A 19,940-nucleotide genomic window follows, 5' to 3' on the forward strand; every position below is an offset into this window, starting at 1 on the left:
TAGCTTCCTGGCTTGGGTTGGTCTTGCAACTGCAGCAGCATCCCCCCTGCCCAACTCACCATGACATTGCACAAGGAGCACTGCTTCTTCCGCTCATAGGGAGTGAGCTTTGGTGCATAGTCAGTGTTAGCATGTCTTCCACTACTCAGCTCAGCTGCTTTCTCCTTTCTCTGCTCTATTTGTTCCATGTGCCTTCTAATACTTTCATCATGCTGAATGGAAAACAAACAAAGCAACGAAGAGAAAACACATTGAACACAGCAAATGGAATTGAACTGTGCAAAGGAATATTGATGTATTTTTCAGCTAATGTATCCTTTTATACCTTCAGCTGAATCTTCTTCTGCAGTTCTTCCATGGCTTCTTGCTGAGCTGCAGTAAGAGCTGCCAACCTCTCCTCCCGATCTCTAACCAAAAGATAATAAGAACAGGGAGAATTTGTATCAATGTAAAGCATGAATAATACTGGCACATTTATGTTTGAAATGCAGAACAAGAAAACCCAAAAATAAGATTGTTCAGTAAAAAAAAGAAAAACAACAAAAAGCACCTTAGATAACAGAGAATGAAGATGTTTTCATTTGAATGGCTTGACAAAGACAGACACTTGAACTTTGTAGCAGAACCTGGATGACACCTCAGTCCCAATCAGAGCACTGAAGATGCCAAAAAAGTGTGATGGATGTGAAACCTTGTAACCACTTACATTCCTCAGCCAAGGACTGCAGTCAGTGAACCAATGGGGAGGCGCAGACAACAAATTAAAAAAAAAACCCTTGTAGCACTGAGGGCAGTGCTCTCTAAAATGCTCATTAGTACAAATTTAAATAATGAAACTTCCAGATAAAACTCTGACCAACAGCATCACCCTGCTGAAGAGATTTAGATTTTTTTCCTGGAAAAGAATAAGGGGTGTAACTTGACTTATAAACCATGAGCATTAAGCAGAAACCTGAAGGTAAGAGTTTCATCAAGAACAACTTCCTAGTGATCAGTAAGCCAAGGGGAAGAAAGTCAGCTACTTATGCTGTTTATACAAATAAAATTTGTGCAATGTGATGGAAGAGAAGCCTGGCAGCTATGAAGTGCCAAAGACATAATGAAAGCTCTGGGTAAAAGTGAGCTATGAAGGAGTCAATCAAAGCCATCAGCCACCTTTTCAAAAAACATCCCAAAATTGAAGGAACCTGAGTGACAAAACTTGAGAGCCTGACATAGGACTATTACCCAAACTGCAATGGATTTCATCCCATGTGGATTCCTGTTTGTCTGGGCTTTTAAATACAAATCTGACAAAAAAAAACAAAATCAGATTCATAAATATAGAAGGCTCAGATAAAGTAATGTATTTAAAACAAAAAGCCACAGAAAATATGAGTGGATAGGAAAGAAGACAGCAGAGGAAGTAAATCAAATGAAAAACACTAAAAATTGTTCTTTCAGAGAGAAAAAGTGAACTCTTCCAATCATAGTGGGCATGGGAGGGGTGAGGAGGAGATTATGGATGAGAAGCATCAGGTATTTCATGAGTTATTGTCCCTGAGGTACAGAAAGGAAAACTGAACTACAAGCTCATTTTAGCTGTTTCTTTCAGGCTGCATTTTTTCATATTTGTTTGCTACAAAATACAACAGATTATTACCATTTCATAATTTGTGTTAAAAATGTTTTTTCTGTGAAACAAAATTCTCAGGTTTCCATTTATAGAGTATCAACACAGTTCCTGCACAAGCCCTTCTGAAAAGCATTCTTTTTCCATGGTTAGGGTACATTATAAAGTTTCATGATTTCAACGTTGTCTGTATTGTGGATTTCAACTCCGGAACATAAAATACCTTGAAATTACAACTAAAACTTTACTGGAAAAAAGTTAAGGGCAGAGGGGCTTTTAAAGTCAGTTTTAAGTACATTATTCTATTCATACAGATGTTTTAATCACCAACAGATGCACATAGTAAAGCTTATACTGAAGAAACTTTAAGCAGATACTGCAAAAATTGCTCATTCCAGCCAGTATTAAATCTTCAGGATACAAACCAAGTCCTAGCAGCAGGAAAAAGCCCAACAAAACACCAAATGATACCCCCAAGGTTCCACCAAAAAACACTGCAATCCAGGATGGAAGGGACAGGACAGCCAGATTCCTGTGAAGATCACCCCCCCCCCGAGCTTCAAGCCCAGGACACCGAGTCCTCCCCTCACTCTGCTGTGTTAGAGAAACCTCAGAACTGGTACTAGGGACATGTAATGACCCTGACATAACAAAATCACCACGTTGTAAGGCACCACACACATTCTTTCCTACTCTTTCCCAAAATTATCTGAAAAAAAACAAATGAAAAGAGAAAAAGTAAAAAAATCTCTCATGCAATCAACATCTGGCAAAGGAAAAAGAAAGAAAAACAAGTGCAAGCACAGTACTGCAATATCAAGTACAAAGGGTTTGAAAGTGGAGTGTTAGAGCAACAAACACAGAGATTTGCTGACACACAATAGCAACAGAATGCAAATGGAAACTGCTTCTCCTCACCAGTCACAAGGAAATGAATGGGGTGCAACAAAGGGATGGGGCAGGTTTAACTCTGACTAAACACAAAGAGCTAGGAAATGCATGCTTGGAGATTTTCACCAGGATCTAACTGTAGCAGGCCTTAGAAGACAAAGATGGCAATAGGGCAATTTCTGGCCATTTGCCTGCTTTAAGGGTTTCCTTACACACACAGGGTCTACCTTCCCAAAACACCACAACCAAATCCTCCATTAGTCCCAATCTTCCTTGAGTATTTCCAAATGAGAATAACATACTGAAGGATCCCTTCCAAATTGCTCTGCCTCAGTGTGATTTTGGCTCAATACACTGAGGAAAGGTTCATGAAGTCCCAGGAATAGGCCATAGATCCTGCCCAGAATTCATTACACATCTAACAGAAAACTGAATCTATTATGTCACTCAGGACTTCAGAATATGAGAAGTGATCAATACATTTCTGAATATTTTACTTGGGGGGAAAAAAATCCTCTTCATGACAATTTTGAAGAAAACAAGTCATGATATTAAAAACCATTAGTAAACCAAAACCATTAGTAAACACCCATCATAGAAAAAAAACCCTTTAACTTTTACCAAGGTTTTAAGAAATGCTTGTGGCAGGGGAACTACAGGAAAAGAGGGAGAAATAGGAGGTGAATACAAAGAGAATTTGGTAAATTAAACAAGCAGAATGTATCAGACTAGAAAGTAAATCTATCTCACACACCAACATTCATCCTCTCTGCACCTCATGTTTGGCTCAAAAGGAAGAGAGAGAAGAGTCTGTGTGAAGTTCTCTTTATGAACTTTTAATTATGGGCAAACTGTAAACCAAGCAGTCCACAGGCAGCAGAATTAATGAAGCCTGATTTCCCAGCTGTGTGCTTCACCAATGCAATCTTTGGTGTCTACAACAATGTGAAATCCAACTGATGCCAGTAAGTCCACAAGTTTCTGGAGAGTGGAGGAAATGGAGAACATGGGTACATTAATCTTGTTTCCTTTGAAAACTAGGGTGAAATATGAAAAAGGAAAATTATTACAAGGTCTTGTCTGCAATAAAACTAAGATGAATATAATAAAATACAGCCCTACAGCTTACACTGTGCATGTATGTAAGAAATACAGAAACATACCATAGAATTTATGGTGACTCACCTGATTTCTCCTTTCAAGCCCTTCATCAAGAATCCTTATTAATGCCACTTTTTAAAATCCTAAGCCTGACAAGCAGGAAGGTACTGCTGTTACAGAGAAGGTGCAGTTTGCTGGGGAGCATACCAGGGAAAGGAAATGATTGCAAAGTTACCTGGCCCTCTCCCGTGCTGCATCTTCTCGTGCTTTTTCCTTCTCCTGCCTCTGCTGTTCAATCCGTGCCTCCTGCTCCTTCCTCTTCATCAGCAGCTCCTCCACCCGGGCCTGCCGCTCTGCTTCCAGGGCTCTCTTGCGCTCCTAGCCAGGGAAAAACCAATTATCACTGCTCTTTCAGGCATGCAACACGCAGGATTAGGAGAAACTGTACTTGAATGCCTGCAGAGCCAAAAGGAACCCCAAGGTGCATTTCAGTGTGCCCCTGCAGGTGCAGGGCCCTCGTACCTGCACTGCCTCGTCCCGTGCCTGTTTCTCCTCCTGCCTTCGCTGGCGCTCCTCCTGCAGCTCGTTCAAGCGCTGCTCGTACTCCTTGAGCTTGTTCAGCACATCGTGGCGCTTGTTCTGAGCTTCCAAAGTGTTTATAAAAGCAATTTCATTGACCTGAACACGATCAGAAAACCAACCAAGAATGTGAAATACATTTCAGTTTAGGGAATTTCATCCATTTGTTAATTATCCACTTGATAATTAAACTTGTGGGACATTCCTCCAGAATGGGCTGGAAAATCACAAACTTGGGAATAAGTCTTCAGGTTTTGTAATGACTTTTTCTTGTTTTATTTTGTTTGTTTTAAACAAGACAGCCCATGGAATATAAAAATAAAATCTGGATTGTATCAGAGAAACAAGAAACTTTAGGTAAAACATAGAAAAATTCTCTCAATTCTATCAGCATCGAGATTTCATCAGTCCGTTCTCTCAGTCACAAAATGTGTAATGCTAAAACCCAGATGGCTGAATCAATAAAATACACAAGTGCTAGCAGAATCCAACAGGGCTTTTAAGCTAATTTTAAATACATGTGTACTTACTGATCAAAAAAGTGAAAGTACAGATAGCATGAATAAGAGAAAGCCAAACAGGCTTGTGGTCTAATATTTCTTATCCGTATAGCCTGTTCCATGAACACATATTATCTTTTTCAACCACAGGACAATGCAATATATAAGAATAAAAAAATAAGAAAAGCTTAGCTTAAAAGAACTTTAATGTGTACACTAAATAAAACAGGAAAAGAGAACACACATACAGGCAAAACCAAATCATGAAAAAGAGAGGTAGCATCATGTTTGTAACTTTGTTTACTGACAAGAATCCATCTACAGAACGGATTTTACAGGTCAGTAAACAAGCAAGCACTGGGAATTTAGATAACCAACTGGGCAGCAACAGTTACCATGGTCTGCAGTTATCCTACCCATCAGCTATTTCTCTAAAGCCTCCTGGCCCAATTAACCTTGATTTTCAGAACACAAGAACCTTGTGAGGCAGCAGATCCCACACACTTAAATACACACAATATTTGAAACATCTGCTTATCTGGGGAACTATGGCAAGTGTGATTTAGTTAATATAATTACAGAAGTCACACTGGTGTAATGGAATAGTAATCAATGTATGGTAGACTGAATTAGGTAGTCTAGAAATCCTTTTAATCCAAGACAGAAACAGCAACTAAGGAAAAAAGTGCAATCAGTTTTGTTGTGCTTATCTTGAAACACAAATGAACAGCTGCATCAGTCACAGCTGAGATACATGCTCATCATAAAATGGAAGTTTTGAGGAGATGCATGTATCCTCACTTGGGAAAAACAGCCTTTAAAATAAACACTTCATTTCTTTTATGCTGACTATGGCTGGGATAGAGTTAACTCTCCTGCAGTAGCTAGGACGGGGCTGTGTCTGGGATTTGTGCTGCAAACAATGCTGACAACACAGGGATGGTTTAGTTACTGTTGAGCAGGGCTTGCACAGCATCAAGGCCAAGGGACCAAAGGGATATTCGAGACCACCATGTGCAGGAACAAAACTGGGGAAGGTTGGTGTGGGGCCTCTGCTCAGGGACTGGCAATTGTTTCCTTTTGTATCACTTGTCTGTCTTTATCATTTACCTCTTTTATTTTCCTTCTTAGAACTGATTTTCCCTGCTCAGTTATTAAACTGTTTCTATATCAACCCATGAGATTTCTCACCTTTACACTTCTGATTCTTCTCCCCATCCCATGGGACAGGAGGCAGAGTAAGTGTATGGCTGTGGGCTTAAACTATTAAAAACTGTATCAAAGTAGTATGAATGAAGCAAACCAAAAAGCATCCACCTAGTGATTGCCTTATGGAATTTTGTATTAAGTCAGAAGAGCACTAAACATACTTAATTTAGAGTAACTGCCACATGCTAACTGCAGATCTCTGTCTATTCCCAGCTGCTCAACATCAGTGGTACAAAACACAGCAACACAACTACTGTTTAAGGACACACCATGCTGGCTCTGGAATGGCTTTTTAACAAACTCCCCCATGGTGCTGGAAAAGCAGAGTGTTGATCATCAGATCTTCTAGTCCTTCCAGGAGGACTAGGTATCACCAAAAATGCTGCCACCCTCTGGGAGGAACAAAAGCAGCAAGCTAACAATCAATTCTTAACTTCAACCCATCTTTTCTTCCACATCAACCCACTATGATGTCTAGTAACATCTAATTAATTTTAAGTCATATTAGAAAACAGTGCACCTTTAGACATCAGCATATACCTGCTTCATGGCTCACATGTGTTTGTATCTAACCCGCACTGTCCCTCACAAACAACTCAGCAGCACTCTGAGGTACAACATTTATAAAAGCATAGCTATTAAACAGTTCCTCTTGAAAAAGTCATTTACCTTGGCTTCTTCCTCTTGTGCTTTTTTGACAATTGCTTGTAGCTGCACTTCACGTTTAAATTCTGCATGGAGTAACTTCTCCTCCATCATCCTGCGCCTTTGGTCTAACAATTCTTCTTTCCATTTCCTCACATCTTTCTCCTACACAGAATGAGTCAATTCATTACTAACAGCATCTGATAACAGGGCCTGAATTTTCCTCAAGATTTTCTAATCCTTGAAGCTTTCTTCACAGTAACAAAATATTTGCATGCCCTACACAAAGCCTGCCTTAAGTTTAACTCGAAGTACACTGCTTCAGTTTGGTGAGTTTATTGTTTCTGTTGGATACATGCAATACATTTCTACTCTTGACACACCTTCCCTGAATCTGAGATTGCCTCCTATAAAACAGTCAAGAAGTTCATGATGGGAAATAATGCTTTCCTTAACAGCTGTGATGCACAAGTCAGCTGTGAAAACTATGTAAACTCAGACTCAGATGACAACTTCATTTCACCACTAGTTTGAATCTCTACTATGTGGAAAAAAAATCCTTTTCTGAAAGGCAGCAGAGCAGCCCTTAATATTACAGAAAGCTTACCCTCTCCATTAATTTCTGAAGCTTCAGTGTCTTTTCTTCACGTAACTTTTCTCTCAGCTGTTGAGCTTTCATTTGTTTCTCCTCATGCTTCTTTTTGGATTCTGCTATTGTTCTTTTAATAAAAACCAAAGAAGAGTAAAAGCAAGTTAGACAATATTAACTGACAGTGTAGCAAATATTTCTATGCCATTTCACCAATAGAAAACAAATAGGCCACCGGAGGGCAATTATTTCCTGTAAATGTGAATACTGCTCTTCTAGACCTTTTTAGTTAGTGGACGATGAAAAAATACAGAGCCTTCTGTAGCACTTTCCAGCCAGAGACTTAAGCAGAGTAGATTTAGGAAGAGTTAGCATTAGCCATGAGATTGGCTGTTGCTTTGCCTGCTGGGCAGGCAGGTAACAGTGCACACCTCTTGCGTGATGGGGATGAGAGCTTCTCGTGCATGTGGATGCCGTGGCCGGGGGGGCGCGCGGGCTCCTCCTCCACTCTGTCTCCCCACGAGTTGCTCTGGCGCCACGACTCACGAGCTGCGCACACAGAAACAGAGCGGGGAGCGCTTAAACACACTCCTCTACAGAAACAAAAACTGCAAAATTCTCATAGAGAGATGAAGAAAGAGAAGTGAAGGATAGAGACACAGAGTCAGTTTGAACCCAAAGTCCATCTTTCCTCAGGAAACAACAGAAATAACTGGGAATGTGTTGGGCAAACTTCTGAAACCTTAACTGGCCATGAATAAAAGGGGCATTTTTCTAAATTTGTGCAGTTACTTCCATATAAACACAGTAATATATAAAAATTTACCTTCATAATCTGCCAGAACATCATTCCAATCCATAGACAAACCACAGAAGGATATGCTTCCATTGCCCATATTAGCCTGAAATTTAATAGGAACCAGACAGTAAAAACATAAACCTTAACTTGCAGGTGGACACACACATGAAACAGTGCCAACACAGCAATATTCAGCAATGCTTCCAAACAGAACTGGCCACCCCAAAGGCAGATGCTGCTCCTGCTCCAACTGTAAAAATGAAGACTTTTGCTTCACCCACTCTTCCACCACAGCAACGAATGTAACAAGTCCCAGGTCCCCCATTTTGCACCCAGAAAAGGCAGCAGGACTAACTGACTGAGTTTAGTAAGACTAAATATCCCTCAGTATGGGATAATTATTCCATGGCACTATTTCACATATCAAACAAGTTATGTCAATGCCAAAACAAACACTAACAAATTCTGTATTCATTCTCTATTGACAACAGAGCTTGTGTCTAGGTACAGTAAAATGAACTGGACACTCACAGAGAAGTCACTGTCGTTGTCAGTCTCGATGTTAATGTCATTGTTTTCCTCTGCTTCAATCTCTCTGGTCAATTGCTCCTCCTCTGCAATTGCACTGGCAATGGCTTCTTCATTTGCCTTCTCCAGCCGATCTGCCAGCTCTTCTTTCTTAGCAAGGACTTCTGCCATGGACTGGAGGAAACATGACAGCAGGAAAAAAACCAAAATCAGTAGCAGGCACAAAAAGGAGTATTCCACATAGTTAACATGAATTATATGATGTTTTGTTCAACTTCTTTTTACTTACAGATTTTTCACTGATATATTTTGTGAAGGTAGTTGAAAATATAAACCCCACTAAAAGTGTTAGCATCTATTACCTCATTTAATAACTACATTAAACACTTACAAAATTAATTATTCACATAATTCAAAAATTTATTCTACAAATTCTGCCATTAAAAGCACAAAGAGAGTTTTCCTGTAATTACTGTTTAAATAGTTACTCTTAGGGATCCAGCAAGGCATACTTGAGACTTGAGTGCACGCCATGCTGTTACCTATGCTTTATGCTCCAAAGTTTAATTAAAGATAGAAATTATCTGCATGAACTGCATCTGGAAACTTTACCACAGTTAATACAATGGAATCTCAGGCTGTACTTGTTTTCCAACATGAATGACAAAAGAGTGGAGCAAAAATCTAAGCCTGGAAATGGTGATTGTCTTTTCCTTCTCTAGTGTCCAGCATTAACCTGTTCCACTCCAGTACCAAACAAAGTGCCATGATACACAAACTGGTGTTTAAACCAGACTGATCCAGAGCAGTAAAATGCGTCCAAGAGACACAGATCCCACCAACTTGGCAGCATTCTGAACTGCTAATAACTGAAACAATGTTAGTGGGTGAGATGCTTGAAATTTGCTCTAAAAGCAAACAGGTACTTGGCTTGGAAATTATCTAGCAGGACTCCAGTTTCCAAAATTTAAAGTAATTTACCGGAAAACTTCTGCAAATCAGAATTTTAATCTAGTTTCTGACAAAACCAAACTAAATACAAACCCCTAAAAATCCAAACCAGAACAGAGCACCTAAAAGTATAATCTGGATTTTATGTAACATTACTGCAACTCTCCACTCACAGAATCCTAGTGAAGCACACACACCCTGCAGAATCCTCCAGACAGGAAAGGACACATTTTTTGGGAAGTCAGATAAAAACAGAAAACTGACTTCACTTTTTTTTTGTTTTAAGAATGGCCTTCTTCCAAAGTGCTTGTTGTAAAGGAAGACCCAGCAGAGCAGCTCAGTGAATCTTAAAAAGGCAGACTTTGTTTCTAACAGAATTTTGATATCCCATGTGTTTCCAGTTTGAATGATGAGCGAAACTGAAGTAAGACTTTAATTAAAGTGTGACTTAAAATGACTGCTAGGGGAAGGAAATGAAAACCTAGCACAAACATTATTAAAATAAGTAATGAGAGCACAGACCCCTTTATTCCAAACAACAAATTTCTATCTTTCTATTTCAAGTTCTGAAACTTTACTGGGATACAATTCTATAACAAAAAGAAGCTGTGCAACAATTTATTTTTCCTATAGTAAGTACCTCATAGATTCTTCTAGTTTTATATAAGGCTAACAGTAAATGTTGTGCAACACAGACTCAGAAAACGAAGGCTTAGATTTGTTATTCACACACAAATCTTATGAGGTTTCTTACCAATCTGGCAGCACTCACATTTGAAATATCTGAGGGATCCATTTCAGTTTCAGATTTAGCTTTTTCTGTTTGATGCCAGTCTGTAGTATCATTGCTCTGGGGGGAAGCTTCATTCATGTGCAGACTTTTTGAACTGCAGTCTGTACTGGTGAGGACTGGAGGCGTCTCAGGACCTGGTTCTAAGCAATCCCCTTGAAATGCTGTGCCAGTGCTCCCATTGGCTTCTGAGGCTGTGAACTAACAAGAGGCATTTGCAAAATTAACAAAATGGAACATGCTGATTTTTAAAGTCAGAGTCAAATTTTAAAGAAATCCCTGGCAACAACAATGAGTGATGCAAAAAACTTCTCTTATTTCAGGTGCTCATTAACCTGCAAAAGTTGGATCTTTCTACCTGAAACCTATGTACGAGATACGCTGAATGCTGATTTTTTGGAAAACATGGAAAAGCTGTCCACAGCATAATTTTAATTAGCCTGTTTGTGCTGACATTCTACTGTATTTTCCACAAATGTAACGAAAATATCCATTTCTTAAAAAGCCTTTTCCAATCTGGTTAGTTCATTAAAGAAAATGCTCTTCAGAAAAAGTTGCCAGATTTAAGGTCATAAAAAGGTTCAAAATGCTGCACTGACCTGAGTCCTTTCAGTAAGGGGACGCTCGGAGTGATGTAAAGAATCCTTTTGCACCAGCTCGGTGCTTTCGGACGCAGCACCGCCAAGGGCTGAACTCCCGTGCTGGTTTTCTGCTGGGGGTGAAATCCCATTTTCTTTGTCACTGTCACCTCTGGACTTCAGGGATTCTGCAGCTGCAGGAGCTTTTGTTGGCAGAGCTGTGCATCGAGATCGAACGGGCCTTCCCCGCTGAACAGTCTCCCAGCCCTCCGCATCCTTTCGATCTAGTGAGAAAAACACCCTCTGTTCTCAGGAACACTTATAAATAGAAGCATTAGAAACAACTATTTTATTACAGGATAACACAAGTTGTGGGAGAAAAATGTTCTCTTTAAAAATCAATACCCAAAAAATCAATGAAATATTCTTCAGCAAAGCTTTTTACTTCAAGGAATGCTATTGGTATTACAGACATATTCGTGGGACACGTTCTGTTTCTGCAGAATGAAGCTATTCTGGCACCAAAAGGTGTGGGAAATGGCAATGTGTACTTCAGCTTGCCATGCTTGTTCCTTGCTATTTCAGGAGAAGGTAAAGCACAGCAAGAAAACCACATCTGCTTTTCTGTGCAGCAACAGTAATGTTAGAGGTCTTTTGTAAAAGTGCAAGTACAGACATAATTGCATAATTATGCACAAAGCAGAAACGTGGCTTACTACCCTTACTATTTAGCCAGTGCTTTCTTTACTTCTCTTTCTATTTGTTTCATTCTGATAACAAAATACACTAATTAATGCCAGCTTTTAGAAAACTGCTTTTCCTAGATTCCAGGAAATGGCAAAATATTGCTACAATAGGACTGTAAACTGAGGGAGAAAATAGAAAAGCAGTTTTCTTCAATTTACTTTGATTTCTATATAGCTGCTACACATAACTATCTGATATTGGAATGTACTTGAAAATCATTTAAAGTTATATGTGTCTGCCTGAAGCATCAGGTCATAGGTGTAATTTCAGATTCCAGATTTCTAGTTTTCAAGGTGAACCCCTTCTCCATACATAACTTTTTTGTGGCCAGCAATTAACTGCAGCATGTAATTTCTCACATATCTTGAAACAACTGTAAGTGATTCTTTGAAGCCTGACAGTACAGCTCACAAGTATGAAAGGAAAGCTCAGGGCTGTCTATTTGTTGAACAAAAATCCTTGCACAAAACTCAAGAACTATGTGCATATTGTCCAACATACTTTTGGGAAAAGCTGCTTTTAAGATTGTTCTCGTGAAAGGAGGAGAAGGGCACAGGAGATGACTTCTACCTGGAGAAGGAGAGATGCAAAAAATCCCAACACTGTCTTACAGAGGGTAATAACCTAGAATACAACCTGTATAAAAAAATCAGTTCTCTGGGTATTTCTAACATTTTTACTAATAAAGATGGCCATGTAGCTCAGGCATAAAGAGCACAACTGGAGCTCACACGTTAAGGTTTACCATGAACACATAAAGAGCCTGGAGATGGATTTGAACAGCAGCAGTGACCAGGGAACTGGAAATGTGCCAAAACCAGAACTAATGGCACTTCCATCCTCTGCTGCCCTTGGCACCCAGCATTTTACAAACACTGCTCATTTAACTATTGGGTTCTTTTAACATCCCAGGATGAAGAACAGCAGTCTGGCCCAACAGTTGGTGTAAATCCTGAGTTACCAGGGAACTGGACAGGACTGTACTGGAATTTAACTCCATTGAGCAGCTCAAGCAACAACTGTTCTTACATAACTATATAACTGCTCACAAACCTTAGTCATATTGGTAATGTCAGATGCAAAAAAATAATTTAGTATTTTACTATTGAGACTGTTTCACTCTAAAAAAATCCTGTGCATTTTAAAGTAAACAAAATTACCAAACTGTGTGAATGAATATGGCTGATCGCTTCAGATCACTGCTGGTATCAGAGTCTCCAAAAAGTCTGTGTGCCTTTCCCTCTTGTGCATTTGCACACATTTCAGTGTGTCCTGCTGACCAGACATGGGAACAGCAGTCAAAAAAACACCAATTACATTGTGCTTTGCCACAGACTCCCCATTTGACCCCTGCAGGCAACTCCAGCCTTCTTTTCATTTCTTCATCTTTATCTAGAAAAAATATTGCCTACAGGACCTAGTGATGAGAACACATTGCCCTCTCAGGGCAATTCTCCAGGGTTTAATTCCCCAGGAATCACAACCAGAAAGTTCACAGCCTGTGCAGCATCTGGCTCTGCAGCCTGTGGGACAGGGACTGCTCAGGCCCTTGTCTCCCACCCCACCCCACCCACTTCAGTAACTGATGGGACCACAAACACTCTGCTGTATCTGGCTTAGGGCAAAATCTGGCCAAGAAATTTCCCTGGCAAGTAAGAGACAACAGAGATTGTTCAAAACTACTGCCATAATCAATCAAAAACCCACCACTGCTTTTCTGCAGCAACTTTTGGGTGGCAATTCCTTCTGCTTGTCATTTGCAAAACAAGATTATTGAAACACTTCACTTCCATTTCTTCTGAAAATTGAAGTCACCTCTAACATAAAAGCTTTTTTTTTACATTAAAAGGATCAGAAGATACCCTTTTGTACTATCTAAACAGAATTTTATTAACATCTAGATAAGCTATATAAATCATATATATGTGTCTAATAATTGTACTAATATATTTTATTAATATCTACTAAAGTTTATTCTACCAAAAAAGAATATTCTTGCCTGTCTTGCCTAGTTGTTCTTTGTCTCGTGGCATATTTCTTAGTAGTCTAAAATGACAGAATTAATCAGAATAAAATTATTCAGAGCATAGAAAAACCATAATCACACTTAAAGTAAAAATTAATCTTTTCATAAAAGCCATACATGTTCAATTCTTAATTTGCATTTGCTCCCTGTCAGATTCATATTTATTACCTAAGACTCTAGCAAGCCCAGAAATACTTGCATTTGAAAGAATATTGTATGTGACTTTAAACACAAAGCAGTTTCTAATGCATGTGTGTATTCAGACTCCTGACCTACCTGGAGTCAGTTTAGCAGTGTGTAGTAGTCTTGGTTTGGCAATTTGAAAACTTCTGCTGTAAGATAGGGCTGTCTTTACATGTGTGTTTCACAAAGACATATAAACTTTCTCATTGGTATAACAATGTCTCAATATTAAAAATAAGACACTAATCAGTCCTTATCAAGTACAAAATAAACTACTCAGGTCTCTACAAATAAAAACTTCAAAAAAAACTTTACAAACCACCACACAGTGTGATGCCACCTGACAATTACAGTGCACCAGAAGATTCTGTTCCTTTTTATTCACCAAGCAGTTAAGGATTCAGTCACTTCCAGGCACGTTTTTAACTAAGAGTTTGCAAAGCTAATATGTTTATTGGCATTAGATCACATCTAAGACAAAGTTAACACTCAGTAAGGCACCAATCTTCCTCCATATTTTTTCCCTGGAATTCTTACAGCCCAGTGGCCATCTCCACAGCTGAGTATCACATGCTGGGTTTGATTACTCCCAGAGCTTTGCAAATGAATAATTCATGTGCCTACCCTGATCATTCTCTAGTTTCATGTGAACTTGGCTGTCCCTGCCTGCTCTAGTGTTACATGGATGTGACAAGCCATCTGTTATCTCCAGGCCCTCCCAGCCACCAGGCTCCTGGGAAGCTGCTCCATCTGGAAGAACTGGAGCTCACTGGAAACAAGACAAGCAGAAATCCAAGCACCTGAGTGCAAACTCCTGGGGCTTCTACCTCAGCAGATGCACGGCCCTTCTAAAAACCTTACCTACCATCATGGCCAAACCCCACATAATTAAACTTCAGCCCCATCTGAGCCCAAGTCAGTACAGCTGCCTGAGAGGGCCTGACATCCTGCAAGGTCTCCAGTCTCAGCCACATGACAGAACAACTACTCACAGCTATGGACATGAGCAATTCATACAAGACACATGAGAATGAGAATAATAGCAATAACAATAAAAAACAACCAGATTTCCAGTATGGCAACAGAAAAAAAAGAAGTGTTTCTGAGAAGTAAACATGTTCTAGATTGCTCTTTGTCCTAAATTCTGTAACAGTTACTTTAACTAAAAACACCTACTTCTATTTCTGATACATACTCTAAACTTAAAACCCATCTCACTTTTTACCACATGCACCAGGGAATTCATGACCAGAAACTACCTAGACAGCAAGAACAGTCTACGTTTCATATTGTAAAAAACACTCAAACATGAAGGAATTTTAAAAAACTCATTAAAATATTGAGGGCAACAGTAAGTTTAATGAAAGAAATTAGATAAGATTATTTAACCTCATTTAATTATGCATCCAGAAAAGAAAACATTAAAGAACTATATGGAAAAATAATGCATTTTCTTTCTGCCTAAGGGCTTACTTAGTTAAATTTGGAAATTGCATCAACCATGAAACAGATACGGTATCATCCCACTCATCCATATCACAAAACCATTGTGAGCCTAATGCTAGTGCTGTTGGAAATCCCTGGAGAAAAGGTGTCTGGAGAAATGCTGTGGCTGTAAGGCCCAGCTGGGCTTTGGGTGGCCAAGGGAGCATTACAGGAACAGGGGAATCCTTCCCCAAGGCCCACATGCACAAACAGCTGGGAGTGCATTAGCTGGGCAAGGGGCAGAGCAGCTGACACACGAGCCTCAGAACTGCTTCAATAATGCATGTGAAAAGCTGCTGTGGCTCCCTTCACATAAACTTCACAGATTTCCTTGTGCTTTCATCAGTGGGGATAATTGGATCTCAAAGTGATTCCACCTCCCACACAAAGGACAACATGCTCCTACAGAGAATTTGTTAAACACGTAACAATTCAGACACGAGAAAATCACTGAAATTCTCCAATGCTCAATGTCAGCAATTAGAGATTCCTAAGAATAAACAAAGTCTACAGGAATGACTGTTATTTCTTAAAATAAAATGTTTCAAGTCCAGTACTAAAGGACCTAAGGGACTTCTCTCTTTTTGGAGCCTATCAGCTGCAAGTAACATTCAATAAAACACAGCACAACACTGAAATCTTCAGCCTTCTAAAAGCCTCAGAAAGTAACACAGAAATGCAATCTTTTGTTTTCCTCTTAGCCTCTTAAAATATGTCATCCATATTGAAATACAGATCACTTTTACTCCCTGTGTAGCTAAAAACATTCTCCATAAGCATAAGAACACCTAATAAAGGTACATTAGCAACAGCAAGTCTGCAAGTCGCCACACATGGCTTCTACTACTCTAGGATGAACGTGCAACTATCTTCAATTGATACATGCACTTCCTGGAACTTTTTTTTTAAATAAAAAAGCCATTTTAATTTTATTTCAGAATACCCACTTCTACATCCTGCATGATGGTTTTGCAGAAAGGCATCTGAGCCCACATATGAAGAAAATAAATTTAAAAAGAAAAGCATTTCCAAAGACAATCTCAAAATCAAGGGCAAAGAAACTAATTTTATAAACGAAATGGTAGTTTTTTATGTCTGCAATTAAACCAATCTCTTCTAGAACAAAAGACCCTGAATTGAGCATTCTCCAAGAAGCATCTTTAGAGAAACAATTCATAACTGTATGTGGTAACTCTTGTCTTCCAAGTAAAAAATCAATTGCTAGTTCAGCACAGTTCTAACAGCATGTTCTCCCAGGACATATAAAACTATCTTGAGCTCTTCCCAGATTCCTAGACATGCATTATTCTTTACATTGTTAAGCCATCCCAACCTGCAGTCAGTTAGATTGGCAGTTTGTGGCAGATGTTATAAACTGGTATTTGAACAGATCAAATTCTAATTAGTGAAAATACAACAGAATGTTACCTACATATGAAAACACACTTTTGTCTTAAACTTAACTATTACAATGCAAGGCTGCATGAATCTTTTCTCGCTATATTGAATTAAAACATTGTACTTTGCAAAGCTAGGTTTAATTTTGCTTAGCACACAGGTCATCACGTTCTGAATTCACTTTAAACCACAGAGTTTGTGCAAATAATTTAATCCTGTGAAGGTGACTTGCCATTTTTCCGCAGTGACTTCTGTGCTGGAGGTACCAGGCAGGCTTGTGCTGTTGCCAGCTCAGGATTGGCAGCTTTAGTTCCATGGTTGGCTTTTACCTTATCGGCCCAACTTACACCAGAAGGAGCCAGGCGTGTTGCAGAAATTGTCACAGCAGGGTTCCTAAATGAAAGCCACAGCTCTGTTTAGTGTCTGATCAAGTAACAGAACAGTTTGTTAGAAAGCTTTATCAGAGTCAGAACAGTGCCATACAGAACTACCTCTCCCTTGGCAAACTCTTCAGGTTACAGCAATTTACACTCAAAACTCGCTGTAATTTGCTCAACAAATCTTTGTTTTTAATAAACAAGATCAAATATAATCTTTATGATACTAATTACTGTTTCTGGCTACCAAAGCAACACATAATAACAAATTCTACATATGAAGTCCTGATAAATACTGTCATTTTCAGCCAGGTGTTTGACCATTTAGTGCTCCCTATTCCTTTTCATTAACAATAATGAACAGAATTTTCCTACTCATCTTCCATGTAAGTGATTTTATTTATCTTATATCCTCCTTGTTACTCTTCTCCAAATTTTTTTTCTTTTTGCATCAACGCTGTTGTATACTTCTGATTGTCCCTGTTTCTGGTTTCTCTACTTTTCTTACTCTGCTTTGGGGAAGATATGAGGATGACTACAGATATGAATCATTAATTCTACAGAGGTACACCACTACCTTCTCTCCCCTATTCCTTTCCTAGTAACTCCTAGTATGCTACCAAAAATGCCTCCAGTACCAAATATGTCTCAGCCCTTATTTTCCATGCTATTTTCTCTCACACACAAAATATTGTAGCATTCTGGGGTTGCCTTGCTTTGAGATACACAAGTGGACTAAGACAGTGGAATAAAGTTTTCAAGTGTGAAGGATAGAAAACTCATCCTGCTGTTCCCTGCTCTAACACACGCAGTTGCCCATCATGTCCCTGTGATTGTGAATAAAACAGCTCTAGCAGCAATAGCAACATAATTACAGCCAAATAAGGCTAATTGTCCTGAGCTGTTACGTTCTAACAAAAATAAAAGAGCATTGAGAGCTCTTATGTTCTAATAAAAATAAAGAGTATTGATTTCCACCAGATTCAAGTGTTTCATTTGAGTGCTTGTGCATATTTTCTCCCCAGCACCAGGCATTTCAGCAGGCACGTCTCAGATGTTAGGTAGGAATCAAGAGATTCACCTACACAGGGCCTACACCAAGCACACTTTGCTTTTTCCACCAGCACACTCTGTATTACTTTTGTAGAAATATTTGATATGCACAATTTGAGAGAGCTCAATCCTCAGAGGTGCTGACCCAAGAGTCCAGAATCACATCTCTGCTGAAGACACTGTAAGCACTCAGCAAACTGGGCAGTGTGCTCCCTAGATCCTCCCAAACCTGAAGGAACTACAGCACACAGCCTGAGGAAGATTTCAACTGGACACATCTGTGTTCTCCAGACTGAGACATCACCAGACAGTGCTGCTCTCAATCTATGCATATTTCTGTTGAACTTCTTTCAGACATTTTCCTTTGAACAAATAAAAGATACTTTACTGTAATACACAACTTCCTCTACATCTGAACGAGTATCAGTTTTGCCACGCATCAGAGTCACCATCATCTCACTTTACACTCACTCTTTCTGACCTGTACTTACTTCTGCTCACTCAGCTGGCCATTGCACACACTGGAAATTTTAAAATGCAGTTACAGACATTTTCACCTTTGTTTTGTAGAGAGAAGAGAGTACTAAACATGGTCACATGTTTAGATCACAAGCTAACAGTATTTTATCTTCAGGTCTTTGCAATGACCAATAATTAAATATATTACTAAGTCAGGAAGAAGTAAGTCCTTGATAGGATTTTTCTTTACAGACCATAGGATTTTCTTTTAGGAATGCAAATGATTGCTTATATGATTTAATAAACAACAAAACGACACATTGGTTACTACAGAAAAATAGTGCATTCATGAGCTTTGTGTCAAATGAATCTTTATTTTAGCTTCAGCAAACTTCCTAGCTGGTTTCATACCCAAAATTCAAACTCCTGCGAGCATTTGATGTCACACTAATCCTGTCTGTGGATGGACTCGGGATCACGTGGCGTCCTGGAGACATTTTCTTTACTTCCCAAGCCAGTGAAGTGGGTCTGCAAATCCAGGAAAGAAAGGTTTAAAAATACAATTCACAGTAACTCTTCCTCTATCATCTTAAACCAAACTAGAACTGACAAACACTTAGTATTAACGAACCCTGCTGAACTCAATCATTCATTTTAGCAATTGTTTCTACCCAACTCCAAACCCTATCAGCCAGACCCCATATCAAAAATAATGCCTCTGCTCAAGACTACAATGTTTATTTCAAATTCCAGTATAGAGCAAAGCACAAAACCAACCATTTAAAAGGAAAAGATGGGGAAAGACTAGAAATATCCTCTACTTCTAAGTGACAGTGACAATGCACATAAAATGTCCTCACACCCATTTTGTACAAAAGGAAAATTGGTTCTATTTGCTGAATCTCTACTAGAAAATGAAATTTACTGTGAACTTTACTCTCTGTGTAGATTAAAAAAGTATAAATCTAATTACCTGCTTTGAGCATCAGCTTTTTCTAGCTTCTCCTGTAGCTGTATCCAATCAATCAGTGCTTTGAAGTCCCTTACATAGTTATCAAGCATCATCAGGACTTCCTGAAAAGCAACCATCACATCAATCTTTCTATTTAAAAAACAATCCCCCATCCCAGTAAAGGAACTGAAAAGAAAGAAGGACATTTACTGTTTAGCTTTCTCACTAAAAATAAACCCAAAAAAACCCCAGAAAACAAGGAGGCCCAGATAATTAAGATTTTTATGTGAACAATCATTAAAACATTTATCCCCCCAAAAAAAAAAAAAAAAAAAAAAGAAAGTGCATATTTTTCAAGCATCAATGTATAAGGACAATATGGCAACATTTGAAATAAAATAATTCTTAACACACATAACAATACTGATTTCATTATTTATGCCCCTTTTCTGGCCTGAGTTATCTTTCAAAATATGCTGGACATACAT

At 38.9% G+C, this 19,940-nt stretch overlaps 1 protein-coding gene across 2 annotated transcripts in view; it reads right to left on the reverse strand.

Moving 5' to 3' along the window:
- Positions 1-19,940, reverse strand: part of SCAPER (S-phase cyclin A associated protein in the ER) — a 131,287-nt gene that overhangs the window by 90,844 nt on the left and 20,503 nt on the right. For both annotated transcript variants that reach the window (XM_079317865.1, XM_079317864.1), the window contains exons 6-19: positions 19,474-19,574; positions 18,912-19,028; positions 16,844-17,004; positions 10,794-11,056; positions 10,177-10,395; positions 8,457-8,627; positions 7,953-8,028; positions 7,558-7,675; positions 7,145-7,256; positions 6,562-6,702; positions 4,127-4,282; positions 3,840-3,982; positions 326-407; positions 60-212 (exon numbers count right to left, since the gene is read on the reverse strand). In XM_079317865.1, coding sequence (XP_079173991.1) covers positions 60-212; positions 326-407; positions 3,840-3,982; positions 4,127-4,282; positions 6,562-6,702; positions 7,145-7,256; positions 7,558-7,675; positions 7,953-8,028; positions 8,457-8,627; positions 10,177-10,395; positions 10,794-11,056; positions 16,844-17,004; positions 18,912-19,028; positions 19,474-19,574 — 2,013 coding nt within the window. The remainder of the gene's footprint in view (positions 1-59; positions 213-325; positions 408-3,839; positions 3,983-4,126; positions 4,283-6,561; positions 6,703-7,144; positions 7,257-7,557; positions 7,676-7,952; positions 8,029-8,456; positions 8,628-10,176; positions 10,396-10,793; positions 11,057-16,843; positions 17,005-18,911; positions 19,029-19,473; positions 19,575-19,940) is intronic.

The sequence above is a fragment of the Erithacus rubecula genome (genome assembly GCF_903797595.1).
Source record: "Erithacus rubecula genome assembly, chromosome: 14".
Taxonomy (NCBI): domain Eukaryota; kingdom Metazoa; phylum Chordata; class Aves; order Passeriformes; family Muscicapidae; genus Erithacus; species Erithacus rubecula.